We start from the raw sequence: 21,394 nt of genomic DNA on the forward strand, positions 1-21,394 counted from the left end.
AACAAATTTGTTTTGTGGCTTAAGTTTTCTGTAGAAGTAGACTGGCAAGCTACAATGGCAGGGAAACATTTTGGAGCACTGTGATTAAGGAGCTAATACAGACCGTGAACTAATGTACTCCTTCTTTCATTAAAAACAAAAACAAAAACAAAAACAAAAAGAACAAGTCTTGCTACACAATTAAAAAACTCAGCTGAATACCAGCTTTCTTAGAAGTGTAGTAAAATTTGTGAATTATGTTAAAGCTAATGCATTAAATGCAAACTTATCCTCTTTTTTATATGATAAGATAGAAGTCGATTATAAGCAACTCTACTGCACACTGAGACACAAAAGCTATAGATGTGAGAATTTCTGTCGAGAATGTTTGAACAACACAAAAGCTCTTGTTTCTGCAAGATAAGAAACCAGCCCATTCCCAAATTTTATATATGTGAGTTAGACAGCCAGCCTTCTTTATTTGTCTAATATATTTGGTGTTTTGATCATCTTAATACTAACAAGGAAGAAATGTAACATGTTTTGCAATGGCAGGTAAGGTCAAAGGGCAAAGCAAAAGTTAGAAGCTTAAAAGAACAGATTTTCTACAATTATTTATGACATGATCCATAAATTAAGTATAATTATCAGTAAAATATGATAATACTCTTGATATTGCTCATTTGCAAAAAAGTTATCACAGACTATCTTACAATATTAATAAGATATTTTGAATTGTATATTCCAACAAAAATGATCCACATATAGGTATTCATAGATCCTGAAGCAATATCTTTTATCAAAAATGTAGTTAACTATAAATTTACAGGATAAATACTGGAACTGGCTACTAATAAAGAATTGATGATGAATTTTGAAAATACAGCAAAATTTGTCTCATTTTGGATAAAAGTTTAAAATGACTATCTTAAGACTGCTGAAATTGCTTCAAAATCTCTTCTTCCATTCCTGCCAACATATTGTCTGAGATTCATTTCTCTACTCTGACTACGATTAATATAAAGCATGGAAATAGTTTAGATTATACATTATTCCCTGCAAAAAATGCTATAGTCAATCCAAGAAGATTAGGTAAATTAATAAGGAAGCACATGTCACATTAAAATATTTAAATAATTGATATATATGATGTTCACTCAAAGTGTGCACATAGGTTGTTAACATGAACAATTGCTATTTATTTCATAACTTTTTGTTTTGTGTTGATTACAGAGTAACAAAAAAAATTACAAGTATAATAGTAATTCTCTGTACTAGTCCCAATACACCCTTACTTAATGCATACATACAATTTATAATTCTGTTTTCACATGCTATGTTTATGAAATGTAATAATAAAAAGTTTGGACTTTCATTATGTGTGCTTTACTATTTCATTTTATAATAATCCATTTTTATTGTACTTTACAAACGTATGACTTGTGCTTGATTTAGGGAAAATAAATGGCCCTCACCACAGAGTATTTGAGAAGTACTAACTGGGCTCCATGAAAGAGGTTAGTTTGTTGTGGTCACTACTGTAGCTCCCCACCTGGAACCTTGCTCTGAAAGTTGCAGGAAGCACACCCTAACTTCCTCTGCATGCAACAAAAACAAACAGCTCTCCTTTCTAGTTCCTGTAGGAAAACTGGATTAGGCTAAGGGGAGATTAGGATTTAGGGAATATTTTGCTTTGCTATGGTTGTTCTTGTTCACACTTTGTTTTCTTCAGTAATAGAAGAAAACTTAACAGAAGAGTAGGAAGTGGATGGTTCATTCCCATAATAAGTTGGAGGTGTTCTTAGAAGCTTCCGTGGATGGCCAGGGCAAACGTGGGATTAATCTCCTGCCACTCCCATGGCCTTCTGGTAGATGCCATTTCCCTAGCAGGGTCACTGGTGTCTGAAGCTCCTCTCCCTAACCTTGATGTCTCCTTAGGAAAGAGGACAAAGTTTTCTTGCCTGGCTATACAAGATTTTGAGGGTGAATAAGACAGGGAAGGGCACACTTAGGATAAAGAACCTTATGTAAAACACTTATAAGTGTGAAGAAACATGGTGTATGCAGAGAACCACAACAGCATCAAATTTATTTTCTGGTTATGTATGATAATGTACATAAGCATCAAAGGAAACAAATGAAAGTTGGAATGTTTGCAAATATTAAATTGCAGAGAAAATATTAACCAACTTTCAGTTCTATCACTACATGCTTTTCAGAATTATTCCATAGGCCAAATGCCATAATATATGGAAAGTTATTTTGTAAACTTAAAAAAAAAAAAGAAAAGAGTATTTAAATTCATGATTCAAATGCTGTTTCCTTCTCACCTCCTTAACCTGTTATTAGTGGTGGATTCCAGGGTTCATTTCTTGGACCACTCTTCCCTAGACCACTCATCCAGTCTGATGGCACATGCCTACTCTATGTTTAAGACCTTCAACTTGAATCAGTCCCTGGATTCCAGACTCACATGCCCAATTGCTTATTATATAACCTCTCCTATGTGTAGCACAAATAAGCACAAATGTAACAAGGCCAAATCAGAACCTACCCCAAAATAGTCACCACCCCCAGCCCCTGCAATCTTGCCCATCTCCTTTTCAAATTCATTACTTTAGGTGTTCAAACCAAAAGCCTTGAAGTCATACGTGACTCTTCTTTCACTCTTCTACCCCACATTGTGGCCATCAGCTAGTCAGAATACTTGCAAAATACACACAGAAGTCCACTTATTTTCATCATGTTCATTGCGATCTTTCTGGTGCAAACCAGCTTCATCTTTTGCCTGGTTTATTTGCAATAGTTTCCTAACTGGTCTCTTCACTTCTGATCCCATCCCCCATCACCAACCACAGTCTGTACTCCCCATAATAGCCAGAGTGATACTGTTAAAATGTTCATAAGATCACCTCACAGCTCTGCTCAGCACCCTCCAATGGTTTCTCATTTTAATCAGAGAAAAAGCCAGAATCCTTCAATGGCCGACAAGGTCCCACTTGCTCACACTCACCACATGCTTATCTTTCTGCCCTCATCTCTTCTCTTCTATGCTTCCACTCTGATCTGCACACACTGGCTGAGCTCTTCTTCAAACATACCCAGAGAGCATCCATTTCAGGCCACTCTTCTGCTTTGCTCTCTGTCCCCAGAGACAGTTGCATGTCTAGCTCTTTATTCTTTTTTGGGTGTTTGCTGCCATGTCACTTCCTTAATGAGGCTTTCCCTCATACCTTATTTAAAATGGCACTTCCTCTCTTCCTTTTCGTAAATGTTTTTCTTCATGGAATTCATCACCCTTGGACAAACTATCAATACATATGTACTTAATTATTTTACTTATGGTCATTTTCCTCCTACTTGAAAGTAAGTTGCACAAAGGCGGAGTTTTGCCTGTTTTGTCCACTGCTGTATTCAAAAAGCCTACAACAACTCCTGGCAAAAAGCAGCTCAGTAAGTGTTATTGAATGAATGGCTGAATCTTAATTACTCTTAAAGTACATGCAGTGTCAAACTGTAAAGATATAGTAAATGGATATATATTAATTTATTTTGAATCTATAATCTTAGAATCCCTTAGAAACTGAGAATTACAATTAATTTTCTTTGTCACAACTCCTCTGACATAAATAGATGGTGGTAGACTAATAATATAATCAATTGTGTGGCTACTCAAAATTAGACTCCTTTGCTCCTGGTTTGAAGACTAGAAATTAATTTTTGGTTGACCAAGCCTAGTCAATTCCCTGTTTGAATACCTTTCAAATATATTCTTTCTATTTCCTTAGCTCTCTTTTTGGTCCAGGTTATCATCACATCACATCTTAGCTGCTAAAATCATTTTTATCTTCCTTTCATCCCTTTATACCCAAAGCCTCCTTTCCCATAGCTGTTCAAGTACTGATTCTTTTTCTTTTATTTCTCTAATTTTAAAAGGATGTATACTATAGCTGATATGCTAAGGAGAGAAACAAAAGTAGAGCTGTAGCTATTGAAAAGGCAGAAGCACAGTTATTTGTAGACAGTGCAGGCTAGTACAATGAGAAACCCCCAAAGAAGTTCGAAACGCTATAGAGGTCTTCCCTGGTGGCGCAGTGGTTGAGAATCTGCCTGCCAATGCAGGGGACACGGGTTCGAGCCCTGATCTGGGAAGATCCCACATGCCGCGGAGCAACTAGGCCCGTGAGCCACAACTACTGAGCCTGCGCGTCTGGAGCCTGCGCGTCTGGAGCCTGTGCTCCGCAACAAGAGAGGCCACGATAGAGAGAGGCCCGCGCACCGCGATGAAGAGCGGCCCCCGCTTGCCGCAACTAGAGAAAGCCCTCGCACAGAAATGAAAGACCCAACACAGCCAAAAATAAATAAATAAATTTATTTTAAAAAAACCACTATTAGAACTAGTAAGGAGGTAATAAACAAAATAGAAATGTGCATTTTGATTTGCTAGATAACCAATCAGTATATAGAAGCGGGCAAAGAAAATCAGTTCAGTCAGCCAGTGCTGAGGCACCAGGACTGGTTTTCATTCCTGCTCTGTGCCACTCTTTGTCACGTGGACTCAGTGGTAGCTCTTCATGTGAGAGAGCCTTAACACCTCTTTATGAAAATCTCACACCATAGGAACTCACACTCAACATAACAAGAAGTGAGGCAGAGGCACAAACTATTACGTGTAAAATAAATAAGCTACAAGGACATATTGTACAGTACAGGGAATATAGCCAATATTTTATAACTTTAAATGGAGTATAATCTATAAAAATACTGAATCACTACATTGTACAGCTGAAACTAATATAATATTGTAAATCAACTATACTTCAATAAAAAAAAAAATTTAAACAGAAGTGAGGCAAGAAGGGCAGGGAGCGAACTTTATTTTTCCTCCTAAATTCTCTCATCCTAACTTGCGTTCTTTTCCCCAAAGCCTTGAGGATAGCAACTCAGCCTCCAAATTAGAAACCTTCATTGCATTTCACCTTCAACATAGTTACAGCACCTAGGAAATGGTGAAGCTAAATATTACCATTTAAATACAGGGTCTCTGCTTTATGTTCCAGTAACTAAAAGGTCTATTTCAGGTATTTACCCATTCACAGCCACTTTCAGGCTAAAGGTAGTATTAAAGATCTCAACTTCCTGTTAGATAGAAACTGCTTAAGACTTCAATGGCAGACCTTTGTTTTTCTTTTTATTTTGTTTGATGTTACCGTATCAATTTTCAAACATTTCAAAAAACACAAACTCTGAGAAGAGTTTCAGCCTGTACACCTGGACATAGCAGCAGGTGGCCCTTTACAACCCATTGGCCTCAAGAGGCCTACAAGCTGGAACTTAGATTGGTTTATATAATTGGTCAGGGTTGTTTCAAGACCACATACAAATCCATAGTGAAACTGGGATCCAAATGTAGTTGCCCTGACTAGCAAGCCTGTAAACCTCAACCAACCAACCCATCTATAATGTTTGCAAATGTTTATGACGTAGGATTTTAAGTTACAAAGAAATAAGCGACTAATAACCAATTATCATCTCCATAGGAGAACACAGTTACTGGTCCCTAGAAGATATTTTTATCATAATTCAAGATTTAGGAAATAGCCCATTCAATCTCACACCATGCAATTTTCAGCATTAAAAAACAGGTGGGCTATACATATATGAATGGGTTTTGAGAGTCCAAACACAACATGTTACATCTATATTCATACTACTATCCTTCTTTCTAAACTACAATCATTCTTTCTAAAATGTTAAGGTGAATACTACAGACCAATCACTCAGCATTCCCACTACCCCATTTCCCATTTGTACTTGAGTCCACCTACTAGTCTCAACATAAATAGTCATAAAACCAGAAGACTTAATTCTTACAAACACCCACACTTCAGTACTAAAATAACACTGCCTCCTACATTTCACAGTGCTACAAAATGCTCATTTACTGCTGTTTCCAAGGATCACTCACAACAGCCTGCTGGGGCTAAAGAAATAATAAATTAAGGAAAGCAGAGTACTTTAATTTATAATTCTTCATGCTCACACAATATAAAAAAATACATTAAAAATATTTTTTCAGGAAAAGGTATTTCTAAATTGTATTATTTTGTCTGAATAGTGGAGAAATGTCACCTGAAGAGGCATGGAGGAAGAGAAACACTCAATATTTATAAATATAGGAAATAACTAAAATAATTGAAGAAAACCAAGTGAATTGAAAAGATCATACTCATTAAATTTTTAACCATAATAAATTAATAGTTTAATAGTATTTTAATTAGTATTACCATTCATGAATGACCATATGTGTTTTTATTCCTCCTTTTTGGTACTTAGACCAATATTTCCAAGTTACTTATATAAAAAGTTCCTTGGGATTAAAGAGAGGCTGCACTTATTAGGGGTATCCAAGTAATAATATTTAAATGAGGTTTCTTATTCATTTTGTACTTAATGCTACAATTATTTTCATAAAACATATTCTATCAAGACAGAAGAATATTCTGCCTAGATTCTATATTTGAGCCTATTGAGTGGGGCCTTCGTTGAATGTAGAGGATGTAAATTATAGTGATTGCTGGACTCAGTGGCCACGCACCCCTAGTTATACCTTAAAGCACAGTAGAGGCATCTAGTATAAGCTGAACCAATTCATTTCTCTCCTGGGAATTTAAAACTAGAACAGAGAAATGCAGTGGACTCTAAGTTTTGGAGTAGAATGACATTTATGTCAGTGTTCTAGGGCTAAGTTTTCATCAGCCTCAATCAAAAAAAATAGCACCATTTCTACAATATAGATTCACCACAGGGGGATATGACTCTCTCAAAGTCTGACGTAAAATATTTTAAAAAATACAAAATGGGAAAAACGCACTAAAAAATTAAATAGTAAAACTTTAAACACTGTTTTATCTAAAATAGAATTATATTGGTATGAATCAAAATTATGTAATTTTAAATAGAATTAAACTTATACATTATAGACAGTATTTTTTGATACTGTTAAGATATTCTTATACTTACTAAGGACCTATAATGCTAATGCTATTTTGAAACTTACTTAAAAAATGTTAGAATATCTTAAATTCTCCACGGTCTCTCTGCTGATCCTGATTAAAAGGCCATTCAACATAGAGACCATATCAGTATGTCACAAGGAAATCAGGTCCCTGTACAGTACACTGTTACTTCATATATTAGACAAATAGCACATAATAGTTTATTTACAATTGTTTCTTTAAAAAATAATTTTATCAAAAAAGGTATGTTTTCGGTCATGTATATTTTCTTTTTTTTTTAAACATCTTTATTGGAATATGATTGCTTTACAATGGTGTGTTAGTTTCTGCTTTATGGTCATGTATATTTTCAAGTCAGGTTTTTTCCTAGATTCATGTAGGATATTTTTATCAATTATTTGGGCATGTTGTATCCTCTACAATGAGGCTTATTATGCAACAAGTAGAATTACATTTCTCTACCTGTAAAATGCTTGATCCAATACTGTTCCTCTATATCCTCCACCATTCCAATGTATAGATGATATATGACAACTTGCCACTTAAGGGCAAAATTCATGTTTTATTTATTTTAGTGGCCCCAATGCCCAGCATAATTCCTAGGACATAGCAATATTTCACTAATATTCACAGAATTGAACTGAAATTGTGAGCAATATTTCACTAATATTCACAGAATTGAACTGAAATTGTGACTTGGAAATCTTTTAAATATCAAATATGCTTAGATATTTATATATTAAGAACATTTACTTAGTGGCGCCTGTTATCTTTAATGACTAATAATTCCCAAAACTGAGGATATGAAATATCACAAAAGCTATCAAGGCAATTACCTAGAAGCTGGTTGGTCATTGCTTACTTTTTTTTTTTTTTTTATTGTTTTGGGAGATGGAAATAGATGGCACAATGGTGTTGACCATCCACCCAGTCTGGCTCTAGCAATCATCCCACTTCTACTGCCATGACCATAAAAAGTGGTATTCTCCAGATGGCTTAAAATCATTGAAATAATTGCTGATTATGTGCTGACTCTGTATGTCTTACCAACATACAAACATATTTATAAAATATGTATCCAGAGACATATATGATTGGAAGATAAAAGAAATCAAATTTTAATCAGGACAAGCTGTCTTTCAAGTAGCTCTATTCAACACAGAATAGACTCCTCAAAAATCAATGAGCAACAATAACTGCAAACCACCTGGTGCAGTGTCTATCACACAGTAGATGGTCAGCAAATATTTACTGAATGAAAGACTGAATAAATATATAAGTTAATGATCAGAAAGTAGAATAAAATAGCTCCGTGTTATAGAAATAACTTTTCTCTTTATGGGGTTTTGCTAAAAAAAAAAAAAAAAAAAAAAAAACGCTAGTGAACAGCAATGTGCAATAACTAAAAGGACTTAATTCAAGAATTTGGTCATTTTCACAGAGGTATTTGATTTATTTGCAGTAAATTTTGTTTTTATTTTTAAATTAAAACATTACAGGGAATTCCCTGGCGGTCCAGTGGTTAGGACTCCGCGCTTTCACTGCCGAGGGAGTGAGTTCAATCCCTGGTCCGGGAACTAAGATCCCACAGGCTGCGCAGCATGGCCAAAAAAAAATACAAAAAATATTGTAAAAAGTAGTAATATTAGTGAAGCCTAGCCTCTCTAAAATATAATATCAAGTATGCAAGTTATGCTGAATTCTAAAATGTTCAAACACTAAAATTTGCTGATCGTGTTCAGACACATAGTTGTAGCTTTGAATGTCAAAGTTCCAAATCCTGACACTGTTATAGATACCACATAATGAATATAGTTTATAGTGTACATGATTATCTTTATGTTTTTCCTAAAGTTGCTGGACTTTAAACTAGCATAAAGAGATAAAGGTAGTAATCATATAATGTACAACTGAAAATTTTGCTTATGCTTAGTGAGAATTTACAATAATGGCTTTATCATTAGCAGATTAAGTGAAAGCAAGTTATTTCTTTAGGAAATCTAATAGCATACAGTTTAACATATATGCTAAATTTGAGGAATATAACATTGAAACAAAGTAATGTGTTTTGGAAAGGTGCTGCATGGTTGCAACTTATTTCTCCCAAAAAGAAGCAATTCAATGGAAGGTAGTTGTGAACATAGAGTGACACAAGGTTTTTGATAGAAATTATCTTTACTGAAAATTGGACAGGGAGAAATATCTATTTATGCTTGGTAAGTTGTGCTGGTTACTTTCTGCTTATCATTCCAGATCCATTATCTTCCCTGCTCTTTGCCCTGGGAGACTAAACTACCTAGGATTCCTTGACCTATGGTTTCCATTTCCGCTCAGCCCATTGAAGTCATTGATAAGAGATCAAAAGGTAAGAGGAAAAAGAAGTCAATTTACATATTTCCACACATCCTTCTTCCTAACCAGTCTCAGCTTCTAACCAGAAGTCTTCTTCCAAAACTTAACTTTAGTTCCCTCTGTCACCCTTTCAGAGGCAAGGATGGTTTCCCACTGCTGCTAGCTCCTGGGTGCTGCATTATCTTGACACGTTTCCTTAATTATGCCTGTATACCTGTAAACAGTGTGCTCATACTTCATTAACTCGAGTGTATCATTTATTTCCTAATGGGAACCTGATTCCTACTCATTTAATATGGATGCATTTGCTAGCAAATCTGTTATTACAATAAAAATGAAATTATTAAAATATGAGATGTGTTCAGGAGATCTATCATTGAGACGGCGACTTTGGAGTAAAGACCGAAAAGAAGTGATACTTTCCACAAGAAATGTAAAAAAACAACAAAATTCCAAAAAGCAATAAAATGAAGTCCTTATCAGAATGATATAGCATGAAGTGAATTAGGCTTGTCTTAAGAAAACTCGGGTCTCATCATCATTTTGTCACTTACTACTCAAGTCATTCAAACCTGCAAACCTCGGTTTCTTCATATACAAAATGGGAATACCGACCATACAGGGTTGCTGTGAATCACAATGAGAAAAGGTAACCATGTTGAAGTTATTTAAAAATTATAGAGTATTGAGTAAGTTGTCATCACTTATTTCACGTCTTTAGTGTAACTTATACATGATTTATTTATTATTTTTTTAAGAAAGCAAAAAGAAGGGTAATATTGACCACTTTAACACCTGCTTTACTGAGTTAATCTTTACTATTTTAAAGGCTGTCACACTGATTGAAACTAGTTGTGGAGAAAGAAACTGTCAGGTGGCACTGGCTGGCATGGAGCCAAGAAAACTTGTACCTCCATTTCAGGTTCACCTCATTTTTCTTCTCTTTATCACTGCTTGTCCTAGGACACGTTATTCATGTTCCTCCTCTCCCATCATCCCCAGTATTAATGTAAAATTATCAGCAGAATAATTGGATAATTAACACCAGCGGGTTTTTTTTTTTTGGCTATGCCCTTAATAAAATTTTATTTTCATTCCTTCAGGAATAAAATTTCCTTCAAGAAATTCTTGAGAATCATTGAAGCATAATGCAAAAAAGCAAAACTACTATAAAGTAGTAGTATCACAAAACGTTATGTATTTTATATTTTTATGCAAAAACACATACAAGCACACAGAGATACGTCTGTTAAATGCATATACTATGCACTCCTGGAGATGTTTGTACAAAGTATTTTCTGTCAATAATAGGAAGGAATTGAAGTGTTCTTTCCTGAGCATTAAGTGATCAGATTGTACTACTTCAATTGTTTTTTCCCACACCTGCAGAGAAACAAACACAATGACCTAATTGATTTTTTAAAAATTTCTATTGCCAAATACCACACAGCATTCATGTGGTGTTTCAGTGAACTCGACTCCCTTCTCTCCCTGCCTCCCTATACCCACTCTATCCCAAGTGTTTACCTACTATTTATAACAGATACGGTAAAATTTGTGTAAAAAGAAAGAGAAGAGGGCCATAACAAGTGGCTACATTTGCTCTAGGTCCCCCTCTGACCCATAAGAACCCGTAAATTTTCCTCTTGATTTTTATTTTCTATTTAGATTTGCAGTTTCTTAAGTGTTATAGAAAAAGTCTTCATACAAAAACTATGCAGAAATGAAATGGGAGTTGTAATTAAATATCTACTTCATAGGTTAATGATTTCTGGTTTTCAGGTGCAAAGTAGAGAAATTGTTAAAAATGCAATTCTGATCCAAAGACTAGAACATCTGATTTGGTGGGATACTGATGAGCCCCTTTTATTTCTCTGCCAGTTGGTGTCAGAAGCAGAATTAGAAGTCAGATCTGACTTCCTGTCTCTAGGCTACAATGTCACCATTAAATCTGTGAAATTTAAACAGTAAAATTTCATTTATTGAATATTTGATACATTTTAATGATGACTTGGGGTTTTCTCCGTTGGAAAATGCATATTCTACAGCCAAGGCTGGAATTGGACAAGGTCTATTTTGGCATCTAAAGAGTGAGTCATCATCTAGAACTGTGCTTTCCAAAATAGTAACCACACATGGCTTTTGAGTACTTGAAATACGGCTAGTGTGACTAAAAAACCAAATTTTTAATTATTTCAAAATTAACTTAAGTATCCACACATGACTGCTGGCTACAGAACTGTTCTGCAGATATAGCACATTGCCATCGTCACAGCAAGTCCTATTGGGCAGTGCTGACTATAATGTATCCCTCTGTCTTACTGTATATACACCTTCAACAGTTTGAAAATAACTGCTGCTCTTTAACTAAAAGGCAGCTGCCAAGATCAAAGGCAGAGGCCACTTGGGTTATATTTAAAGTGACCTGGTGCCCGGACACCTTTGTTCTCAGGGGCATTCTAGTTAAAACTAACATAGGCCAACCTGGATTCCAATCCCTTCATTACCAGTCATTCGCTGAACATCTGTGGACAAATTTTCCTTGAGTGTTTGACTCGCAATTTCTCCAGTTGTAAATGGGGAAAGCTACTGATCGCACTAGATGTGCTCAAGGTAGCAAAAGCCTGAATTCACTGCCCTCCTCTTTATTTCACCTGAATAAAAAATATTACAATATTGGCTTCACTTTAGCCAGTTACCCCCAGACACCTATCTCCCTTGTGAAGAAATTCCTGAATATTCACATATAACCTCCTTGAGAGAAATTCCTAGGAAAAGGGGTTCCGCTTAAGCCTCCTTTAGCTGATCATCAACTGCCCACTCACAGCATGCTTTTGTTTCGCTAATAATTCCAAGTAAACAACAAAGGCTTTTCCAGTTCTAGTTAAACCAATGGGCCACCATCCTGAGATACTTGTTCAGCCCTTACAGCCAGAACCCTCAGAGACCTGGGTCTCCAGAGAGCATGAAAGGCTACTCAGAATGTCTTTTGGGACTCCTAGTGGCAGCAGTAATATCAATGAGAAGCACCTGTTTTGTTGTTCTGGCTAGCTATCTCCCTCCCTCCGTCCCTCCTTCCTTGCTTCTCATTACTCTATGTTGGTACAAAAATTAAAGTTCAGGGGCACAGAACTCTGGTGAGAACTGACCTGCTAAACCCAAAGCTTCTCAGCCTCAGCTGTATTTTACAATCATTTGAGATGCAATTAAAACACTGTGATACTGCATATGCCTCAAAGATTCTGTTTGGAAAGCTCCTGAGAACAACTGGCAACGTAATCTGAGGTAGAATAAGAACAGAGCTATGGATAAAGCTGTTAACAGTAGCAGCCACCTGTAGAAGCTGGTGCAATCAGTGACACAGACAACCCTTTCGTTTTCTCTATTGTTCTCCTGAGCAGTTGTCACTTGCACAACACGTACGGGTTACTCTAGTGACGTTAACTCACACTTAGCCTCTGCACTTAGGCTCTGGCACAATTTAGCACGTTTGTTTGCTCGAGATAAGCCTTAGGATTGTGGAGGGCTAGGCAGGTAAATGCAGACAAAAAGACAGTATGGGGAAAATTGTGATATGAAATCTTTAAAATAAAATGCTTTTATTTTCAAATAAAATACTAGATTTGCAAAGAATTTGTTTCCAGAAAGCCCCTCTTTTCTGAAGGATAATCATGGTGAGAAAAACCCATCATGTTATATCTGGGATATTTAGCAATATCCCTGTATCTTTACACTGCTACAAAACACTAGATACATCTAATCATATGAATTGTTGAAGCATGCATTTGCTTTATTTCATTTTTTCTTTCCTTATTGCCTTAACAGGTTAGAGTTATGTTGTAAAAAGCTAGTCTGTGTGTGTGTGTGTTTGTGTGTGTGTAGTATAACAGGTTTCTATTTTTGATATTAGACTTTTTCTAATTCTATTGTGGTTCTAATCATCAGTTGCAACAGAATAACGAAAAGTACTGAATAAAGAAACCTTTCATAAATGACAAACTAACATGTTTGTTCCTTCACAAGTCCCTGGTTTGGTTCCTTGTGATGTAGTGGAAGGGATCCTTGACAGTGATGTCCCTCAAATGCAAGGGTTTGAAAATAAAAGCATTTTTTTTTAAAGATTTCATATCACGATTTTCCCATACTGCCTTTTTGTCTGCATTTACCTGCCTAGCCCTCCTCAATCCTAAGGCTTATCTCAAGCAAACAAACGTGCTAAATTGTGCCAGAGCCTAAGTGCAGAAGCTTAGCGTGAGTTAGCATGACTAGAGTAACCTGTACATGTTGTGCAAGTGACAACTGCTCAGGAGAACAATAGAGAAAACGAAAGGGTTGTCTGTGTCACTGACTGCACCAGCTTCTACAGGTGGCTGCTACTGTTAACAGCTTTATCCATGGCTCTGTTCTTGTTTCTACCTCAGATTACGTGGCCAGTTGTTCTCAGGAGCTTTCCAAACAGAATCTTTGAGGCATATGCAGTATCACAGTGTTTTAATTGCATCGCAAATGATTGTAAAATACAGCTGAGGTTGAGAAGCTTTGGGTTTAGCAAGTCAGTTCTCACCAGAGTTCTGTATCCCTGAGCTTTAATTTTTGTACCGACATAGAGTAATGAGAAGGAAGGAAGGAAGCGAAGGAGGGAGGGAGGGAGGGAGGGAGGGGGCTAGCCAGAACAACAAATGTTAGCATTCCTAACTCTCTGTCATAGTTAAGTTTATGTGTCAACTAATTAGGCCACAGAATTAAGACCATGCTGAATAGCTATTATACAGATATTTATATCCTATATAATTTAAACTTATCTAAAGCAACAGCTCCATATTTTCACTACAGTTTATGAACTCATTTTCTCCCAGTGTTTATAACAATGGATGACGGCTTAGAAATTCAGTATACATTTTTAGTTGTTTGCTTGAATTATATAACATAAATTGCCTTAGTTCTCTAAAAATGTTTAATCAAAATCTACCATCCAATTAGAAAGCCCAGTTAATCACTGAAGTCCAACTCAACTTGTAAATACAGCTTCTCACTTAATTTCAGTTTATTTTGGAAACATGGAGTAACTTAAACTTATTATTGGAATCATTTCTATAATTCTTACTTTTAAACTGAATTCATGAGAAAGCACAGAACTCTCCAAAATCATAAAGTATCTTCTAAATATTTTAACTAAGATTAATAAAAATAACATCCTATTGCCAGGAGTGAGTGAGGGAAAAAATATTCAATCTATACGAAAGGCATCTACAAGAAAACAAAATCATGTGGTATCTTGAGAGAAGATAATTGTTAAGAGAAGGCATAAAACTATTTTTGAAACAGAATTAGAACTGTTTATTTTATTAAAAAGTTGACATAGGTTATCTTTAGTGTTTATGACTTGCAGACTAAAGTATTTAATATTTAACATGTTTAAATACAAGCAGCAGCAGTTTGGTAATCAAAAGGAATAATTTGAATCATCTCAGAAAAATAAATTCATTATAATTAGGATATTTTAGAATATGATTAAAACATTTAAAAGAAAATGTATTCACCTTTCTTGTCATCAAAGTACAGAGTCTGTTGAGCTGGATTTGACCACTGGAGGGAGGTGTTATCATTTTGATCAACCCTGCAGGTCAAAATTGCAGTTCCGCCTTCAACAACTGTTACGTTCTGTGTGAGTGGAAACTGTCCTTGGCTGCCTAAAAGGGGATTAAAGAAAAGATTGATTAAAAGAAAGTTCTAAAATGATTAACTTCCCAAGAGTTATATGGACTTAACTCCTCATTCCAAGTAAAATTTAAACCAACCAAACAACAGCAAAACTATATATTACAAAAAGGCAAAAAATAATTGAAAACACTTAATCAGAAGACAACAATTTGAGATACCATTAGGATTCCTTTACATTCCCTCACATGCTCCAGAAAAGCTTCTTCTTCTCCTAGGCACACATGAAGATTTATACTTAAATTGTAACATGATTATCATTAATTTCCCTTGGCCTTGCATTAATTATATGGTGCTAGACCTGGTTATCTTTGAAGATAATAATTTTGGATGAACTGAACTCTTTAAAAGCGGCAGAAGAAACAGGTAAAATAGTTTCCTTGTAGCTTTTATAATCCTGAATAAAGCCTATAAAATATGGATACTAGAACTTTAGATTCAATTTCTGATAGAAGAAATAAAAAAAGAATCCTATTTCACCAGGGTTTCTTGTAGACGTAGCTGTTTTTAGAAATACAAAATGTGCTGGAGAAAACAATGTTAAGTATTCTTCAAAAAGTGTTCATCTTATAGAATATCCATCAAAATCTTAAAGTGATTACTCTAGCCCAGGAGATAGAGACAATATTCTTTTTTGTTCCTTTCTGTAGTTTCCTGATGTTTTTTCCAATGAATATATATTTCTTTTATAATCAAGGAAAAACGTATCTATAAATGACCATTGTCAATTTGGATATCATTAGAATGTAATCAATTCTATCTTCCTAAGTGTTATACTAATTTATTAAATTAATAATTCATGTAATAACATTACTTAGTAAAAGCACTTCTAATAGTTAAAACAAAATTCTTGCACACAGAAACATAATACGTAAATTTCACTGCAGCAAGATGATATGGAGATGAACTCTGCCAAGTCTGGTAACAATTATCAACATGGGTAAAAAAATGACTTTCTAAAGCCAGGTTAAAATACTATTATGGGAGCAAGGTACTTTATTAAGTCAAGGATAATTTACATATGCAAGAACATTATGATAACTTAATCACACCCATGAAATATATTTTCCTTTTCTTCTTTAGTTTTGTAATGATTCTGTCATTACTACAAGCACCACCTGAGGTTATGCTGGAGCTATTGACATAAAGAATCTTATTACCAAGAAGCCCGTTGATTGGCACCATAAGAGAGAGAAGAGCCTGAAGGGGAAAGTTTCTTTCCAGACCTAAATGACACAAGCACAGAGGTTCATGACCACGTTATATAATTAAGCCTATCAAGTATAAAAATCTGCTATCAGTAGCTTTGTCTCCTCCATACCAACCTCTTAGAGTCATTATGGCAACTCCCCAGGATATCTCCCTGTAATCTTTAGGGTGGAGTTTTTAAATTGAGGTTAGGCAATGTCTGGAATAAACTCTTTGATAGTTGACTTGAAAGTCAACGGGAGCCAGAATGGGATGTGTTTTGCCTTCAGCTCAGAGGTGACCTCTAGCAGGGAAACATGGAGAACTATCAATCTTGTGAAGTGAGGTGAGGTGAAAAACCACATCAGAGAAAACATGAGCTAAAACAGAAAGAAGGAGTAATTACCAAAGATATCAGATTAGCAGCTCATAAATATGAAGCTCAGAATGTTTTTAAGATACTTTGCTTAGGTGCCCAGTCATTGACATAATGCATAAACTGAGCAATCTAGGGGAGGAGGGGATCCTTTAAGTAATAAAAAGCACATAACTGCTAATAAATACACATAGTTCATCCCAGATGACAATTTGACTATCAACTGGTACATAAATAATACTGTCTGCTTCTTTAAAGTGGAAAAAGAGCAGTGATGCTTGCAACAATTTCATCCACTACATTTGCAAAATAATTTTCAAAATATCCCCATAAGAAAATATTATCCTTCTCATTTCACAGATGGGTAAACTGACACTGAGTGGTTAAGTGATTTTTCCATGGTGAAACAGAGTCAATGAACCAGTTGGAGTTTGTTCTGAAATTTCAACATTTTATTCTTATTTTTCCACAAAGGCTGCTGGGTCATATCACTATTTGTTTAAATGTGAATTAGAAAACAATGAAAGGAAAAAAAAAAAAAAAAGAGTACTCTTTCAAAAATGAAACTTTGAATTCATACCTAGCTGAACTATGTCCTCAAAAATTTCAACATTAAAATCAAATAAGGGAAGATATCAATGTTAACTGCCCTTAAATATCTTATCCTATTTAGAACTTACATTTGATAATTATTTCTGTCTTTCCTTATTGGCCTATAGAAGAAACTAATATTTGTTACGGTGTTCTACATTCCAGGGACTCTACAGACACTAACACACCTAGACTTTGTCCTTCCAGGTAGGCGATTAGGACAGCTTCCCTCCATCTTCTCCGCACATGGATTCTGACTTCAGTTCCCTGGGACCTTGCAGCCTAAAATCCCTGCAGTCAAATAATTTAGTTTTTCCCAATAAAGAGCAAACTGATATGGAGAATTTACTAATCCTGAATACCCTTAGGATATGTGGTTTCCAAAATCAATTCAAAAGCCAGTGTTGTAGGCAGTCAAACTTCTTCTCAAAGCTTTGAACTCCCTTTTACTTCTGGTTTTAACCTGGAGACAGCATCAAGTGAGCTTCTACTTTTCTCTTTTTTAACTCCTCCTGGCTCAAAGTTGACAGGTTGTCATTTAATTCAATCTCAGAGAGTCTTTCTAAAGACATTACTAATTTTTCCAATTAGAAAAATTAGTATGTTACAAAGTTAAGGATTCATCCTCAATGTATTCATCAAAAAAGTATTTTGGGGGCCCTACTACAGGCCTTCCCTTGTATGAATCAACATCTGAAACATGCACAGAGGAAGAGAAACTTGCTAAGGAGTTTCTGCAAAATAATCAGAAACTAGGATACAGTATGATGGCAAGGGAGAAGGCAGTCTAGGTGTGGTATAGTATCCATCTTGTTTACCATCAACAAGAATTTCTAAAATGCACTGATCATATCATTGAGGCTTATTTAATTTTTATTTTTATTTTTTTGAGGTTCTTAGTCTTTTAATTTTTTAAATTTTTTTTTTAGTTTTTTAACATCTTTATTGGAGTATAACTGCTTTACAATCGTGTGTTGGTTTCTGCTTTATAACAAAGTGAATCAGCTGTACATATACATATATCCCCATATCTCCTCCTTCTTGTGTCTCCCTCCCACCCTCCCTATCCCACCCCTCTAGGTGGTCACAAAGCACCAAGCTGATCTCCCTGTGCTATGCGGCTGCCTCCCACTAGCTATCTATTTTACATTTGGTAGTGTATATATGTCCATGCCACTCTCTCACTTCGTCCCAGCTTACCCTTCGCCCCTCCCCGTGTCCTCAAGTCCATTCTCTACGTCTGTGTCTTTATACCTGTCCTGCCCCTAGGTTCTTCAGAACCATTTTTTTTTTTTTTTAGATTCCATATATATGTGTTAGCATATGGTATTTGTTTTTCTCTTTCTGACTTACTTCATTCTGTATGACAGACTCTAGGTCCATCCACCTCACTACAAATAACTCAATTTCGTTTCTTTTTATGGCTGAGTAATATTCCATTGTATATATGTGCCATATCTTCTTTATCCATTCATCTGTTGATGGACACATAGGTTGCTTCCATGTCCTGGCTATTGTAAATAGAGCTGCAATGAACATTGTGGTAAATGACTCTTCTTGAATTATGGTTTTCTCAGGGTACATGTCCAGTAGTGGGATTGCTGGGTCATATGGTAGCTCTCTTTTTAGTTTTTTAAGGAACCTCCATACTGTTCTCCATAGTGGCTGTATCAATTTACATTCCCACCAAGAGTGCAAGAGGGTTCCCTTTTCTCCACACCCTCTCCAGCATTTACTGTTTGTAGATTTTTTTGATGATGGCCATTCTGACTGGTGTGAGGTGATACCCCATTGTAGTTCTGATTTGCATTTCTCTAATGATTAGTGATGTTGAGCATCCTTTCATGTGTTTGTTGGCAATCTGTATATCTTCTTTGGAGAAATGTCTATTTAGGTCTCTGCCCATTTTTGGATTGGGTTGTTTGTTTTTTTGATATTGAGCTGCATGAGCTGCTTGTACATTTTAGAGATTAATCTTTTGTCAGTTGCTTCATTTGCAAATATTTTCTCCCATTCTGAGGGTTGCCTTTTCATATTGTTTATGGTTTCCTTTGCTGTGTAAAAGATTTTAAGTTTCATTAGGTCCCACTTGTTTGTTTTTGTTTTTATTTCCATTTCTCTAGGAGCTGGGTCAAAAAGGATCTTGCTGTGATGTACGTCACAGAGTGTTCTTCCTATGTTTTCCTCTAAGAGTTTTCTAGTGTCTGGCCTTAACATTTTGGTCTTTAATCCATTTTGAGTTTATTTTTGTGTATGGTCTTAGGGAGTGTTCTAATTTCATTCTTTTACATGTAGCTGTCCAGTTTTCCCAGCACCACTTATTGAAGAGGCTGTCTTTTCTCTATTGTATATTCTTGCCTCCTTTATACAAAATAAGGTGACCATATGAGCGTGGGTTTATCTCTGGGCTTTCTATCCTGTTCCATTGATCTATATTTCTGTTTTTCTGCCAGTACCATACTGTCTTGATTGCTGTAGCTTTGTAGTATAGTCTGAAGTCTGGAAGCCTGATTCTTCCAGCTCCGTTTTTCTTTCTCAAGATTGCTTTGGCTATTTGGGGTCTTTTGTGTTTCCATACAACTTGTGAAATTTTTTGTTCTTGTTCTGTGAAAAATGCCATTGGTAGCTTGATAGGGATTGCATTGAATCTGTAGGTTGCTTTGGGTAGTATAGTCATTTTCACAATGTTGATTCTTCCAATCCAAGAACATGGTATACCTCTCCATCTGTTTGTATCATCTTTAGTTTCTTTCATCAGTGTCTTATAGTTTTCTGCATACAGGTCTTTTGTCCCCTTAGGTAGGTTTATTCCTAGGTATTTTATTCTTTTTGTTGCAATTTTGAAAAGATCCTTCCTCTGGCTAAGCTCACCGCCATCCCGCGTTTCAGAGGAGTCATTTTTTTTCAAACAAGTTTATGATGAGACTTAAAGGAAACACAACTTCCAATTTGGAATTGTAGAAGCTGGCTATTTTTCCAGTCAACCTATGGCCATCATTTTCCTCCTCCTTTCCTTGTATTTATTTCTTTTTATTTTTTGCATAAATATCAATCCCCCTTACTTGTTTCTAAACTAATTAAGGGTCAGGTAACTAGGGCATCTTACTTACCTTAGAATCAGCTACATAGCTTAACATTCTGTACTGTGATTAGAGCACTAGGCACTTACTGTACAAAATGAAAGCATCCCTTGGAGCAACTGCCGGCATTTGTAGGGGAATTTGTGACAACAGAATGATTAAAGTAACTCAAGTCTGCTGCATTTGTTCATGGTCAAAACGGAGGAGCAGAAGGAGAGACTAATTCCTCAGTGAGAAAAAAAATATGGAAAAATTAAATAATAAAAGCCTTATCAGTATCATGTCTTAAAACATTTTTTGTAAAGTTCTGCTTAAAAATCTTAAGGGCTGTACATAAGATATAACAGAGGGTGATCTAGAACAGACATATCGAATACCATTGTCAGCTCCCAAAATGGGACACAAAAAGACAGACTGTGATAAATTTATGCTCCACAAGGGGAAAAAAACATAGAAAACACTAACTTTTTTCGAATATTAAGTATAATAATATATACTATATACCAAATATAATATAATACCGAAGCCCTCTTAGGTAGATGGACCTCTGAGATGGAAAATATTTTATCTTCCATTCCTGGTCCAATTTCCCTTGCATCAACATCCATTTTAATAGTGCCCTTCTGTGTTAGCTCCTCCCTCAACCATCACTAAGCCAGCAGTAAATATATGAAAAATACAGCAAATCTTCACTGAGTATTCACAATATGCTAGGCACTATTCGAAGTGCGTTTCCATTATCAATGATTGAATCTTCATGCCAACCTTGTCATCATCTCAATCTGGAAGACAGGGAACTGATGCAAAGAAACATTCAACGATGTGCCCAGAGTCACATGGCTAGAAAGTGTGGCAGCCAGGTATTCAACTTTTGCCCTCAGTCTTCAAACCTCACATGTGTAACCATAGAGTCACTTTGAAAATAAAGTGAGCTTAATTCTGACTCAGTGGCTGTTATAAAAGAAACATATAGTTTGGAGTCAAACATTCCTAAGATGCATTTAGACCATTTATATCTATTTTTAAATAAGCGAAGGAACATTTGAAATTCAAGTAAAAGCAGTGATATGCTAGAGCCAACTGACACCAGC

At 35.6% G+C, this 21,394-nt stretch overlaps 1 protein-coding gene across 1 annotated transcript in view; it reads right to left on the bottom strand.

Annotated features, from left to right (window-relative positions):
- The window catches only part of CADM2 (cell adhesion molecule 2), a 249,991-nt gene extending 229,080 nt beyond the window's left edge, over nt 1-20,911 (bottom strand). Inside the window, exons 1-2 of the mRNA XM_068545629.1 lie at nt 20,874-20,911; nt 14,891-15,042 (exon numbers count right to left, since the gene is read on the bottom strand). Of these exons, the coding sequence (XP_068401730.1) occupies nt 14,891-15,042; nt 20,874-20,911 (190 nt within the window). The remainder of the gene's footprint in view (nt 1-14,890; nt 15,043-20,873) is intronic.
- Between the last annotated feature and the right edge of the window lie 483 nt (nt 20,912-21,394).

This window comes from Eschrichtius robustus, chromosome 6 (assembly GCF_028021215.1).
Source record: "Eschrichtius robustus isolate mEscRob2 chromosome 6, mEscRob2.pri, whole genome shotgun sequence".
In the NCBI taxonomy this organism is placed as follows: Eukaryota; Metazoa; Chordata; class Mammalia; order Artiodactyla; family Eschrichtiidae; genus Eschrichtius; species Eschrichtius robustus.